At 47.0% G+C, this 14,551-nt stretch overlaps 1 protein-coding gene across 5 annotated transcripts in view; it reads right to left on the bottom strand.

Annotated features, from left to right (window-relative positions):
* LOC106595545 (receptor-type tyrosine-protein phosphatase mu) overlaps positions 1-14,551 on the bottom strand; it is a 716,546-nt gene that overhangs the window by 73,341 nt on the left and 628,654 nt on the right. For all 5 annotated transcript variants that reach the window (XM_045694495.2, XM_045694499.2, XM_045694501.2 and 2 more), the window contains 3 exons: positions 11,067-11,216; positions 8,268-8,441; positions 6,535-6,666 (listed from right to left, as the gene is read on the bottom strand). In XM_045694495.2, coding sequence (XP_045550451.1) covers positions 6,535-6,666; positions 8,268-8,441; positions 11,067-11,216 — 456 coding nt within the window. The remainder of the gene's footprint in view (positions 1-6,534; positions 6,667-8,267; positions 8,442-11,066; positions 11,217-14,551) is intronic.

The following is a 14,551-nucleotide window of genomic DNA, read 5'->3' as shown; positions in this document are numbered from 1 at the left end:
TTGCAGAAATACAGGTGGAAGAAAACCTATCTCTGCCTCCTCTGAGAGCCAATCAGAATGACAAATTCAACAGATGCAAAACAAAGATACTGATGGAGCGAAAGTAACTCCAACTCCCTTCCTCCCTCCCCTCCTCTCCCTTCCTTCCTCCCTCCCCTCCCTTCCTCCCTCACCTCCTCTCCCTTCCTCCCTCACCTCCTCTCCCTTCCTCCCTCACCTCCTCTCCCTTCCTCCCTCAGCTCTCTTCTTCTCTGCTCCCCTCCTCTCCCTTCCTCCCTCACCTCCTCTCCCTTCCTCCCTCACCTCTCTTCTTCTCTGCTCCCCTCCAACTCCCTTCCTCCCTCACCTCTCTTCTTCTCTGTTCCCCTCCCCTCCTCTCCTTTTCTCCCCCTCTCTTCTTCTCTGCTCCCCTTCCTCCCTCACCTCTCTTCTTCTCTGCTCCCCTCCTCTCCTTTTCTCCCCCCTCTCCCTTCTCTGCTCCCCTCCCCTCCTCTCACTCCCTCCCCCTCTCTTCTTCTCGGCTCCCCTCCTCTCCCTCCCTCCCCCTCTCTTCTTCTCTGCTCCCCTCCTCTCTTTTTCTCCCCCTCTCTTCTTCTCTGCTCCCCTCTTCTCCCTTCTCTGCTCCCCTCCTCTCCCTCCCTCCCCCCTCTCTTCTTCTCTGCTCCCCTCCTCTCCCTTTCTCCCCCCTCTCCCTTCTCTGCTCCCCTCCTCTCCTTTCATTCCCCTCTCTTCTTCTCTGCTACCCTCTCCCTCCCTCACCTTCCTTCTTCTCTGCTCCCCTCCTCTCCTTTTCTGCTCCCTTCTCTGCTCCCCTCCTCTCCTTTTCTCCCCCCTCTCTTCTTCTCTGCTCCCCTCCTCTCCCTTCTCTCCCTTCTCTGCTCCCCTCCTCTCCCTTCCTCCCTCCCTCCCTCACCTCCCTTCTTCTCTGCTCCCCTCCTCTCCCTTTCTCCCCTCTCTTCTTCTCTGCTCCATCCTCTTCCTTTCTCCCCCTCTCTTCTTCTCTGCTCCCCTCCCTCCCTCCCTCCCTCCCTCCCTCCCTCCCTCCCTCCCTCCCTCCCTCCCTCCCTCCCTCCCTCCCTCCCTCCCTCATCTCTCCCTTTCCCTCACCCCTCTTCTTCTCTCCTCCCCTCCTCTCCCCCTCTATTCTTCTCTCCTCCCTCACACTCCCGTCTCTTCTTCTCTCCTCCCCTCCTCTCCTTTTCTCCCCCTCTTCTTCTCTCCTCACCTCCTCTCCTTTTCTCCCACTCTTCTTCTCTCCTCCCCTCCTCTCACTTTCTTTCTCCCCCCTCTTCTTCTCTCCTCCCCTCCTCTATTCTTCTCTCATCCCTCACACTCTCTTCTTCTCCCCTCCCCTCCTCGCCATTTCTCCCCCTCTCTCACTTCCTCTAACTTCCTTCCTCACATCACTTTTTTCTCTTTCCCTTCCTCTCTATCTCAACCCCCCATCGCTCCACCTGAGCTACAGTGAGAATATTGAATGAAAGGCCCTGCCAGCCAGCGTGTGTGTGTGTCAGCTAGCCAGTCAGTCACCCAGGGAGAGAGGGGAGAGAGCAGCGAGAGCAGCCCAGCCAGAGGCTTTGATCCCTGGGTGTGATGACAGGGCCTGGGGCCTGGAGGGCTGGAGCTCCCGGAGAGATCCTCCACAGATTTCTGTCTATATATTTTATCTACCATCTATAATCCTGTCCTGTCTATGTGACTGATATTGATGATGTACAGAGATCCATCTATAATCCTGTCCTGTCTATGTGACTGATGTTGATGTTGAATAGAGATTCATCTATAATCCTGTCCTGTCTATGTGACTGATGTTGAACAGAGATCCATCTATAATCCTGTCCTGTCTATGTGACTGATGTTGAACAGAGATCCATCTATAATCCTGTCCTGTCTATGTGACTGATGTTGAACAGAGATCCACCTATAATCCTGTTCTGTCTATGTGACTGATGTTGATGATATACAGAGCTTTGGAATTTTTTGTAACTTTATTATTTATCATTATTGACTATATATTTATCCTCTACCTTCAGAAGCAGGTACTGCAGTGACGCCTCTTGCACTGAGATGCAGTGTCTTAGACCCACGGCACCAGTCGGGAGCTACTCCTTGACTTATTCCACATTTTGTTGTGTTACAGCCTGAATTCAAAATGGATTACATTTTTTTTTTAAAACCTCACCCATCTACACACAATACCCTATAACGTCAAAGTGGAAACATGTTTTTTGAAATTTTTGCAAATTCATTGAAAATGAAACACAGAAATATCAAATTTACATAATTATTCACACCCCTTCGTAAATACTTTGTAGAATCACCTTTGGTAGCGATTAAAGCTGTGAGTCTTTCTGGGTAAGTCTCTAAGAGATTTCCACACCTGGATTGAGCAACATTTACCCATTATTCTTTTCTAAATTCTTCAAGCTCTGTCAAATTGGTTGTTGATCATTGCTAGACAACCATTTTCAGGTCTTGCTGTAGATTTTTAAGTAGATTTCAGTCAAAACTGCAACTCAGCCACTCAGGAACATTCACTGTCTTCTTGGTAAGCAACTCCAGTGTATATTTGTGCATTCGGTTATTGTCCTGCTGAAAGGTGAATTAATCTCCCAGTGTCTGGTGGAAAGCAGACTGAACCAGATTTTCCTCTAGGATTCTGCCTGTGCAGAATCCATTCCATTTCTTTTTTATCCTGAAAAACTCCCCAGTCCTTCACAATTACAAGAACACCCATAACATGATGCAGCCACCACTATGCTGGAAAAGATGGCGAGTGGTACTCAGTAATGTGTTGTATTGCATTTGCCCCAAACATAACACTTTGTATTGAGGACAAAAAGTTCATTGCTTTGACACATTTTTTGCAGTATTACATTAGTTCCTTGTTGCAAACAGGATGCATGTTTTGGAATATTTTTATTCTGTACAGACTTCCTTCTATTCACTCTGTCATTTAGGTTAGTATTGTGGAGTAACTACAATGTTGTTGATCCATCCTCAGTTTTCTTCTTTAACATCCATTCAACTCAGTAACTGTTTTAAAGTCACCATTGGCCTCATGGTGAAATGACTGAGCGGTTTCCTTCCTCTCTGGCAACTGAGTTAGGAAGGACGCCTGTATTTTTGTAGTGACTGGGTGTATTGATACACCATTCAAAGTGTAATGAATAACTTCACCATGCTCAAAGGGTTATTCAATGTCTGCTTTTTATTTATTTTCACCCATCGACCAATAGATGCCCTTCTCTGCAAGGCATTTAAAAACCTCCCTGTTCTTAGTGGTTGAATCTGTGTTTGAAGTTCACTGCTGGACTGAGGGACCTTACAGATAATTGATTGTGTGGGGTACAGAGATGAGGTAGTCATTCAAAACAGAGTCCATGCAACTTATTATGTGACTTGTTATGAACATTTTACTCTTGAACTTATAAAACTTCAACATTTCGAAAAAAAACATAATTCCACTTTGACATTATGGGGTGTTGTGACATTATGGGGTATTGTGTGTAGGCCAGTGATACAAAATGTAAATGTATTTCATTTAAAATTCAGGCTGAAACACAACAACAACAAAAGTTTAGGGGTATGAATAATTTGTGAAGGCACTGTATCCAATCCAATCCTATCTTATCTATCCTATCCAATCCTATCATATCTATCCTCTCTTATCCAATCATATATATCCTAACATAGCCTATCTTATCCTATACAATCCTATCATATCTTATCATATCTGTCCTATACCATATATCCCATTCCATCTAGCATATCTATCCAATCAATCCTATCCTATTCTATCCCATCCTCACCTATCTATCTTATCCAATCTATCCCATCCCATCCTATCCTATCATATCCCCACATATCCTATCCAATCTATCCAATCAATCCTATCCTATCCCATCCTATACAATATATCATATCCAATCTATCATATCCTATCCCAAATATCCAATCCAATCTATCCTATCCATCCTATCCTATCCCAAATATCCAATCCAATCTATCCTATCCATCCTATCATATCCAATCTATCCTATCCAATCCTATCCATCCTATCTATCCTATCCATCCTATCCAATCTATCCTATCTATCCTATCCTATATATCCTATCCTATCCTATCTATCATATCCTATCCTATCTATCCTATATATCATATCCTATCCTATCTATCATATCCTATCCTATCTATCCTATCTATCATATCCTATCCTATCTAATCTACCCTATCTATCCTATCCTATATATCATATCATATCCTATCTATCCTATCATATCTATCCTATCCTATCTATCCTATCCTATATATCATATCCTATCCTATTTATCTATCCTATCTATCCTATCCTATATATCATATCCTATCATATCTATCCTATACTATCTATCCTATCTATCCTATCCTATCTATCCTATATATCCTATCCTATCTATCCTATCATATCTATCATATCCTATCTATCATATCCTATCCTATCTATCCTATACTATCTATCCTATCTAATCTATCCTATCCTATCTTATCCTATCTATCCTATCCTATCTATCCTATCCTATTGTAACAGAAGTTGTCATGGAGAGAAGACCAAGGCGCAGCAGGTATGTGAATACTCATATTTAATTTCAAAAAAGGAGTAAAGCATCCACTTGACAAAACAATAAAGGTGACAACAGCAACAGTTCTGCAGGCTATTAAACGCAGTGCAAAAACAACCACCCACAACCCCAAAGAAAAACACACACACCTATATAGGACTTCCAATCAAAGGCAACTCAACACACCTGCCTTCAATTGGAAGTCCCAATCAACAACACAATCATTCACATACACAAAAACTGCCACGTCCTGACCCCAAAACTAATACAATAGCTCCATCTGCTGGTCAGGACGTGACACCTATCTATCCTATCCTATCTATCCTATCCTATATATCCTATCCTATCCATCATATCCTATCCTATTCTATCTATCCTATCCTATATATCCTATCATATATATCCTATCCTATCCTATCTATCTATCCTATCCTATCTATCCTATCCCATCTATCCTATACTATCCTATCCTATCCTATACTATCTATCCTATCCTATCCTACCTATCCTATCCTATCCTATCCTACCTATCCTATCCTATCCTATCCTATCCTATCCTATCCTATCCTATCCTATCCTATCTATCCTATCCTATCTATCCTATCCATCATATCCTATCCAATCTATCCTATCCCCTCTATCCAATCCATCCTATCCTATCCTATCTATCCTATATATCCTATCCTATCCTATCATATCCATCATATCCTATCTATCCTGTCCAATCCATCCCATCTATCCTATCCAATCTATCCTATCTATCCTATCCAATATCTTATCCTATCCTATCCAATCTACCCTCTCCCATCTATTCTATACCATATATCCTATCCAATCCATCCTATACTATCTATCCAATCTATCCTATCCTATCCATCCTATCCTATTATCCATCCTATCCTATCTTGCATCTATTCCACTGTACAATTCTACACCATTTTCATTCTCTGTTATTGTCATGTCTGTATCTGGTGCCTGATATCCTTCAGTATTATAGTCTGGTCTATATCTGGTGCCTGATATCCTTCAGTATTATTGTCATGTCTATATCTGGTGCCTGATATCCCTCAGCATTATTGTCATGTCTATATCTGGTGCCTGATATCCCTCAGTATTATTGTCATGTCTGTATCTGGTGCCTGATATCCCTCAGTATTATTGTCATGTCTGTATCTGGTGCCTGATATCCCTCAGTATTATTGTCATGTCTGTATCTGGTGCCTAATATCCCTCAGTATTATTGTCATGTCTGTATCTGGTGCCTGATATCCTTCAGTATTATTGTCATGTCTGTATCTGGTGCCTGATATCCCTCAGTATTATTGTCATGTCTGTATCTGGTGCCTGATATCCCTCAGTATTATGCAGGCAAGGTGATATTGACAATATCTTTGTCCTTGAGGGGTGTGTGTGTGTGTGTGTGTGTGTGTGTGTGTGTGTGTGTGTGTGTGTGTGTGTGTGTGTGTGTGTGTGTGTGTGTGTGTGTGTGTGTGTGTGTGTGTGTGTGTGTGTGTGTATCTGTCTGTGCGGGTGCGTGTGTGCGTGCATATGTGTGTGTGTACTGTATGTGTGCATGTGTGTGTGTGTCCGTGCATATGTGTGTGTTTATAATGTGTGTGTGTGTGTGTGTGTGTGTGTGTGTGTGTGTGTGTGTGTGTGTGTAGTTGTGAGTCCTTCTTGTTCCAGGCCTTTTGTAGACACACAAAGTAATTCTTGTATTTTTCTGGGAATCTAATTCACGTCTTTGAGCTGGACTCTGGGGTACAAGGTCCTGTTCAAGGAATCTACCTTCAGATTCTGTCTATTTCACAGTCCATTTCAGACAATGCACAAACTCCCATAGAATTGTTTGTGTGCGTGTGTTATTGTGTACATGTATGTGTGTGTGTGTGTGTGTGTGTGTGTGTGTGTGTGTGTGTGTGTGTGTGTGTACCTGTGCAGGGTCGACATCATTGAGCATCACTATGGAGGTACTGTGGTAATCCAACACCAGCCTCCAGAAATCCTTCACTGTGTTGGGCAGAGGATGTTGGGTCACAATGAACGCTGACGGCTGTTTATAACTCTAAATGAGGCAGGGGGGAGAGAGGGATGGAGAGAGGGGTAGAGAGAGAGGGATGGAGGGGTAGAGAGAGAGGGAGAGAGGGATGGAGGGGTAGAGAGAGAGGGAGAGAGGGATGGAGGGGGTAGAAAGAGAAGATGGAGGGGGTAGAGAGAGAGGGATGGAGGGGGTAGAGAGAGAGCGGGATGGAGGGGGTAGAAAGAGAGGGAGAGGGATGGAAGGGGTAGAAAGAGAGGGAGAGAGGGATGGATGGGGTAGTGAGAGAAAGAAAGAGAGGGGGATGGATGGGGTAGAGAGAGAGAGGGAGAGAGGGATAGAGGGGTAGAGAGAGAGGGATGGAGGGGGTAGAGAGAGAGCGGGATGGAGGGGGTAGAAAGAGAGGGAGAGGGATGGAAGGGGTAGAAAGAGAGGGAGAGAGGGATGGATGGGGTAGTGAGAGAAAGAAAGAGAGGGGGATGGATGGGGTAGAGAGAGAGAGGGAGAGAGGGATAGAGGGGTAGAGAGAGAGGGATGGAGGGGGTAGAGAGAGAGGGATGGAGGGGGTAGAGAGAGGGGGATGGAGGGGGTAGAGAGAGAGGGATGGAGGGGTAGAGAGAGAGGGATGGAGGGGTAGAGAGAGAGGGATGGAGGGGTAGAGAGAGAGGGATGGAGGGGTAGAGAGAGGGATGGAGGGGTAGAGAGAGGGATGGAGGGGTAGAGCGAGAGGGATGGAGGGGATAGAGAGAGAGGGATGGAGGGGGTAGAGAGAGAGGGATGGAGGGGATAGAGAGAGAGGGATGGAGGGGGTAGAGAGAGAGGGATGGAGGGGTAGAGAGAGAGGGATGGAGGGGTAGAGAGAGAGGGATGGAGGGGATAGAGAGAGAGGGATGGAGGGGGTAGAGAGAGAGGGATGGAGGGGATAGAGAGAGAGGGATGGAGGGGGTAGAGCGAGAGGGATGGAGGGGTAGAGCGAGAGGGATGGAGGGGATAGAGAAAGAGGGATGGAGGGGGTAACGAGAGAGGGATGGAGGGGATAGAGAGAGAGGGATGGAGGGGTAGAGTGAGAGGGATGGAGGGGGTAGAGCGAGAGGGATGGAGGGGGTAGAGCGAGAGGGATGGAGGGGTAGAGAGAGAGGGATAGAGGGGTAGAGAGAGGGAGAGAGGGATGGAGAGAGAAAAAGAGATACATGAATTCCATAGACGTGTACCACATTCCCACTAACACACTGTGTGTGTGTGTGTGTTAGTGTGTGTGTGTGTTAGTGTGTGTATCTGTGTGTGCATGTTAGTGTGAGTGTGTGTTAGTGTATCTGTGTGTGTGTGTGTGTGTGTGTGTGTGTGTGTGTGTGTGTGTGTGTGTGTGTGTGTGTGTGTGTGTGTGTGTGTGTGTATCTGTGTGTGTGTGTGTGTGTGTGTGTGTGAGTGTGAGTGAGTGAGTGAGTGAGTGAGTGTGTGTGAGTGTGTGTTAGTGTGTGTTAGTGTGTGTTAGTGTGTGTGTGTATCTGTGTGTGTGTGTGTGTGTGTGTGTGTGTGTGTGTGTGTGTGTGTGTGTGTGTGTGTGTGTGTGTGTGTGTGTGTGTGTGTGTGTGTGTGTGTGTGTGTGTGTGTGTGTGTGTGTGACATACGTCCATAAGAGCAGCGTTGATGTAGTTGGAGCTCTCTCCGTCGATGGTGATGAGGAAGGGCAGACAGCGGTCAGGAGGAAGGACGTCCATACAGCGGTTCTTCTCATGGTTCCTGGGGAGCAGGGCGATACTACAGTCCTCCACACGCAACGTAGGAGTCACCATGTTCAGAGTCTGGAGAGAGAGACACTAGAGGTTACAGTGGGTTACAATGGGTTATAATCGGTTACAGGGCGATACAGTGGGTTACAGTGGGTTGCAGGGCGATACAGGGCGATACAGTGGGTTACAATGGGTTACAGGGCGATACAGTGCGTAACAGTGGGTTACAGAGCGATACAGTGGGTTACAGTGGGTTACAGGGCGATACAGTGGGTTACAGTGGGTTACAGGGCGATACAGTGGGTAACAGTGGGTTACAGGGCGATACAGTGGGTAACAGTGGGTTACAGGGCGATACAGGGAAATACAGTGGGTTACAGGGGGTTACAGTGGGTTACAGGGCGATACAGTGGGTTACAGGGTGATACAGTGGGTTACAGTGGGTGACAGAGGGTTACAGGGCGATACAGTGGGTTACAGGGTGATACAGTGGGTTACAGGGTGATACAGTGGGTTACAGGGCGATACAGTGGGTTACAGCGAGTTACAGTGGGTTACAGGGCGTTACAATGGGTTACAGTGGGTTACAGGGCGATACAGTGGGTTACAGGGCGTTACAGTGGTTACAGGGCGATACAGTGGGTTACAGTGGGTTACAGGGCGATACAGTGGGTTACAGGGCGATACAGTGGGTTACAGGGCGAAACAGTGGTTACAGGGCGATACAGTGGGTTACAGGGCGATACAGGGAAATACAGTGGGTTACAGGGGGTTACAGTGGGCTACAGTGGGTTACAGGGCCATACAGTGGGTTACAGTGGGTTACAGGGCGATACAGTGGGTAACAGTGGGTTACAGGGCGATACAGTGGGTAACAGTGGGTTACAGGGCGATACAGGGAAATACAGTGGGTTACAGGGGGTTACAGTGGGTTACAGGGCGATACAGTGGGTTACAGGGTGATACAGTGGGTTACAGTGGGTGACAGAGGGTTACAGGGCGATACAGTGGGTTACAGGGTGATACAGTGGGTTACAGGGTGATACAGTGGGTTACAGGGCGATACAGTGGGTTCCAGCGAGTTACAGTTGGTTACAGGGCGTTACAGTGGGTTACAGGGCGATACAGTGGGTTACAGGGTGAAACAGTGGTTAAAGGGCGATACAGTGGGTTACAGGGCGTTACAGTGGGTTACAGTGGGTTACAGGGTGATACAGTGGGTTACATTGCGATACAGTGGGTAACAGTGGGTTACAGGGCGATACAGTGGGTAACAGTGGGTTACAGGGCAATACAGGGAAATACAGTGGGTTACAGTGGGTTACAGGGCGATACAGTGGGTTACAGGGCGATACAGTGGGTTACAGTGGGTTAAATGGTGATACAGTGGGTTACAGGGCGATACAGTGGGTTACAGGGTGATACAGTGGGTTACAGGGTGATACAGTGGGTTACAGGGTGATACAGTGGGTTACAGGGAAATACAGTGGGTTACAGTGGGTTACAGTGGGTTACAGGGTGATACAGTGTGTTACAGGGGGTTACAGTGGGTTACAGGCGGTTACAGTGGGTTACAGGGGGTTACAGTGGGTTACAGGGCAATACAATGGGTTACAGGGTGATACAGTGTGTTACAGGGTGATACAATGGGTTACAGGGGGTTACAGTGGGTTACAGGGGGTTACAGTGGGTTACAGGGTGATACAGTGGGTTACAGGGTGATACAGTGGGTTACAGGGAAATACAGTGGGTTACAGTGGGTTACAGTGGGTTACAGGGTGATACAGTGGGTTACAGTCGGTTACAGGGGGTTACAGTGGGTTACAGGGCAATACAATGGGTTACAGGGTGATACAGTGGGTTCCAGGGGGTTACAGTCGGTTACAGGGGGTTACAGTGGGTTACAGGGCAATAGAATGGGTTACAGGGTGATACAATGGGTTACAGGGAAATACAGTGGGTTACAGTGGGTTACAGGGTGATACAGTGGGTTACAGTGGGTTACAGGGTGATACAGTGGGTTACAGGGCGAAACAGTGGGTTACAGTGGGTTACAGGGCGAAACAGTGGGTTACAGTGCGTTACAGTGGTTACAGGGCGATACAGCAGTCCTCCACAAGTGCTGCATCAGATGACCTGGCCTCCACAATCACCCGACCTCAACCCAATTGAGATGGCTTGGGATGAGTGGGACTGCAGAGTGAAGGAAAAGCAGCCAACAAGTTTGGGAAGCAAAATATCGTATATATATACAGGTGTGTGGCTTTTTAAATCATGTCCAGTCAATTGAATTTACCACAGATCCACTCCAATCAAGTTGTTGAAACATCTCAAGGATGATCAATGGAAACAGGATGCACCTGAGCTCAATTTCAAGTTTCATAGTAAAAGGGTCTGAATACTTATGTAAATAAGTTTTTTTTATTTTTAAATACATTTTTTAATAAATTACCAAAAATGTATTACAACCTGTTTTCACTTTTGTCATAATGGGATATTGTGTGTAGATTGATGAGAAAAAAAAAAGATTAATCAATTTTAGAATAAGGCTGTAAAGTAACAAAATGTGGAAAAATGCACTGTAAAAGTGTCAGTGTGGGACAACTTCTGTATCAAACCATGTATTTGATGCATTTGACACCATTCCACTACTTGCTGGCCTAACTGAGGAAAGATCCCAATGGAACACATTCTCACCCTGAACTCCTCTTTGATCTGGGAGGAGTTGGTCTGGGGGTCCAATCGGTTCATTTCATAGTAGACCGAGCGCAGCTGATTGGCCGGAATGGTGGTGTCACCACAAAGACAAGCCTCCAAGATGGCGTCGTGAATGAAGACATATTGCTCCTGGGAAAAGCATAAAAATGGACACAACGAGACAATATAAAATAACAGACAATCAGCATACAGAAAGAGAGGAAATTACCAGAAAGTTAGAATGGAAAGTAAAACAACAACTACAGTATTTAACCCATTTCAGTAATAAGGCCTATATAATAGGGTCTAAATTGAGACCAATGAATTCATCTAAAAAATAAGCACAATTCCCTGTTCACCTTAAAGTGACGGAGAACAGAGCAGAAGGGTATAACAGGTTCACTCCAATCCCCACACACCCACCCACCGCAGCCAACACAGCCAACCCCCCCACATCTACTCACCCACCCAACCCACCCAACGCAGCCACCCCCCTCACATCCACTCACCCACCCAACGCAGCCACAACCAACCTCTCCCCTTCCCCCTACATCCACACACCCACCCAACGCAGCCACAACCAACCTCTCCCCTTCCCCCTACATCCACACACCCAGCCGAGTAGACAGCCACGGCTTAAGGCTTGATGTAAACCAGTTGTGAAGTGACATTTTAGATGAACGGTCCGCTGTCACTTTTGGACCAATACCTACGACGACAGTGAGGTCACTAATTAATAGACACGACATGTGACACGATGATGTCATCTAACGAGCAGCAGGAGGTGTTTCAGAACCTTGTTAGTGAGCCTGAGTGTTCTATTCAGAACTTTAACCTTAAAGATGGAATCCGCAGCAGTAGGGAGAAATAGCGCCACAAAATTAGGCTCTTCTATCGCGCGTGCAAATATGGCGGGGGGGGGGGGGGGGTGACTGTGTTCGTTATTTGCAGTAGCTTCTTTGTTGTTGTAATATTGCAAATGGTGGCATGGCTGTTTCACAATTAATGATTTCAGCTTGAAAGGTTCTGCTGACAAGGAAACAACATGGTGACTAAAACTAATCACAAATTATTATTATATATTTTTTTTTACGCCCGTTTTAACTTGTAAACAAAGCTCAGTTGCAGAAAATATACTGTACAAAAATATAAACGTAACATGAAACAGTTTTAAAGACTTTACTGAGTTACATTATAAAGAAATCAATCAATTAAATTCATTAGGCCCCTAATCTATGCATTTCACATGACTGGACAGGGGCACAGCCATGGGTGGGCCTGGGAGGGCATAGGCCCACCCACTGGGGAGCCAGGCCCAGCCAATCAGAATCAGTTTTCCCCACAAAAGGTCTTTATTAAAGACAGAAATCCTCCTCAGTTTCATCAGCTGTCCAGATGTCTGGTCTCAGATGATCCCGCAGGTGAAGGAGCCGGATGTGGAGGTCCTGGGCTACCATGGTTACATGTGGTCTGCGGTTGTGAGGCCGATTGGATGTACTGCCAAATTCTCAAAAATGACATTGGAGGCGGCTTATGGTAGAGAAATTAACATTCAATTCTCTGGCAACAGTTCTGGTGAACATTACTGCAGTCAGCATGCCAATTACACGCTTTATCAACACTGTGGCATTGTGTTGTACAACAAAACTGCACATTTTAGAGTGTCCTTTCATTGTCCCCAGCACAAGGTGCACCTGTGTAATGATCATGCTGTTTAATCAGTTTCTTGATATGCCACACATGTCAGGTGGCTGGATTATCTTGGCAAAGGAGAAATGCTGACTAACAGAGGATGTAAACAAATTTGTGCACAAAATTTGAGAGGAATAAGCTTTTTGTACTTATGGAACATTTTAGGGATATTTTATTTCAGCTCATGAAACACTTTACATGTTGCGTTTATATTTTTGGCTCAGTATATTTAAAAAAAAAACAAAGTGTTTATTGCAAATGTGAATTTCCACAGACAGACTGAAGCAGCATGTCTGAAAGGCAGTGGGTGGCCGCGGGGTTAGGAACCGTGCCAAAGAACTAAAACACCTACGAGGGATTAACCCACACAATCCCCCCAGCCCAGCCCAGCCCCCCCCACCCCTACACTACTCCCACCCTACCCCATTCTAACCCTACCCCTGGCCCCTCCCCTACCCCACCTCTCCCCCCTACCATCACCCCACCCCTACCGCCAAACCTACCGCCACCCCACCCCTACCCCCACCCCTACACTACCCCTACACTACCACCACGCCATCCCTACCGCCACCCCACCCTACTTCCACCCTACCCCATTCTACCCCTACCCCCACCCCTACACTACACTACCCCCACCCCCACCCCTACACTACCCCCACCCCTACACTACCCCTACATTACTCCCACCCCTACACTACCCCCACCCCTACCCCCACCCCTACACTACCCCCACCCCTACCCCCACCCCTACACTACCCCTACACTACCCCCACCCCTACACTACCCCTACACTACCCCCAACCCTACCCCCACCCCTACACTACCCCACCCCCACCCCTACACTACCCCTACACTACCCCCACCCCTACACTACCCCTACACTACCCCCACCCCTACACTACCCTTACACTACCCCCACCCCTACACTACCCCCACCCCTATACTACCCCTACACTACCCCACCCCTACCACCACCCCTACACTACCACCACCCCTACACTACCCCCACCCCTACACTACACCTACACTACCCCCACCCCTACACTACCCCTACACTACCACCACCCCTACACTACCACCACCCCTACACTACCCCCACCCCTACACTACCCCCACCCCTACCACCACCCCTACACTACCACCACCCCCACCCCTACCACCACCCCTACACTACCCCCACCCCTACCACCACCCCTACACTACCCCTACACTACCCCCACCCCTACACTACCCCTACACTACCCCCACACCCTACCACCACCCCTACACTACCACCACCCCTACACTACCCCCACCCCTACCACCACCCCTACACTCTCCCTTCACTACCCCCACCCCTACACTACCCCTACACTACCCCCACCCCCACCCTGAACTTGGGGAGTGTGTGTCAGTCAGTCACTCATTTGTTCTCCAGTTGCTGAAGTAACAATCGGCCCGTCTTCATCTATGAAACATTTTCCACCGTTAAATCCAATGACGCCTGTGATTTAAAAGGAATTAGGGTGAAATGATGCATTCAGCCCCACTATGGACGGCTCCAGATGGTCCCTGTTCACAAAGTCCTTCAGTAGAAACCCTAACTCAACACAATTCTACCCTGGTATATAAAGTTAGAAGACACTGCCTGGATGTTGTTCCCCCAAAACCTCATCATTGAGCTAAAACCTGCTCGTTTTACAAACCAGTAAAAAATATTGTATTACCCTTCGTATTGTATTGACTTGTGCCAGCCAGCCTGCCACCCAGTCCAGTCTGTGTATTCTACTCTAGGGATGATGATGTCATAGACG

The sequence above is a fragment of the Salmo salar genome, chromosome 14 (genome assembly GCF_965601325.2).
Source record: "Salmo salar chromosome 14, fSalSal1, whole genome shotgun sequence".
Classification (NCBI taxonomy): Eukaryota; Metazoa; Chordata; class Actinopteri; order Salmoniformes; family Salmonidae; genus Salmo; species Salmo salar.
The sequence above is the reverse complement of the archived record's forward strand: the minus strand, read 5'-3'. Positions and strand labels throughout refer to the sequence as shown.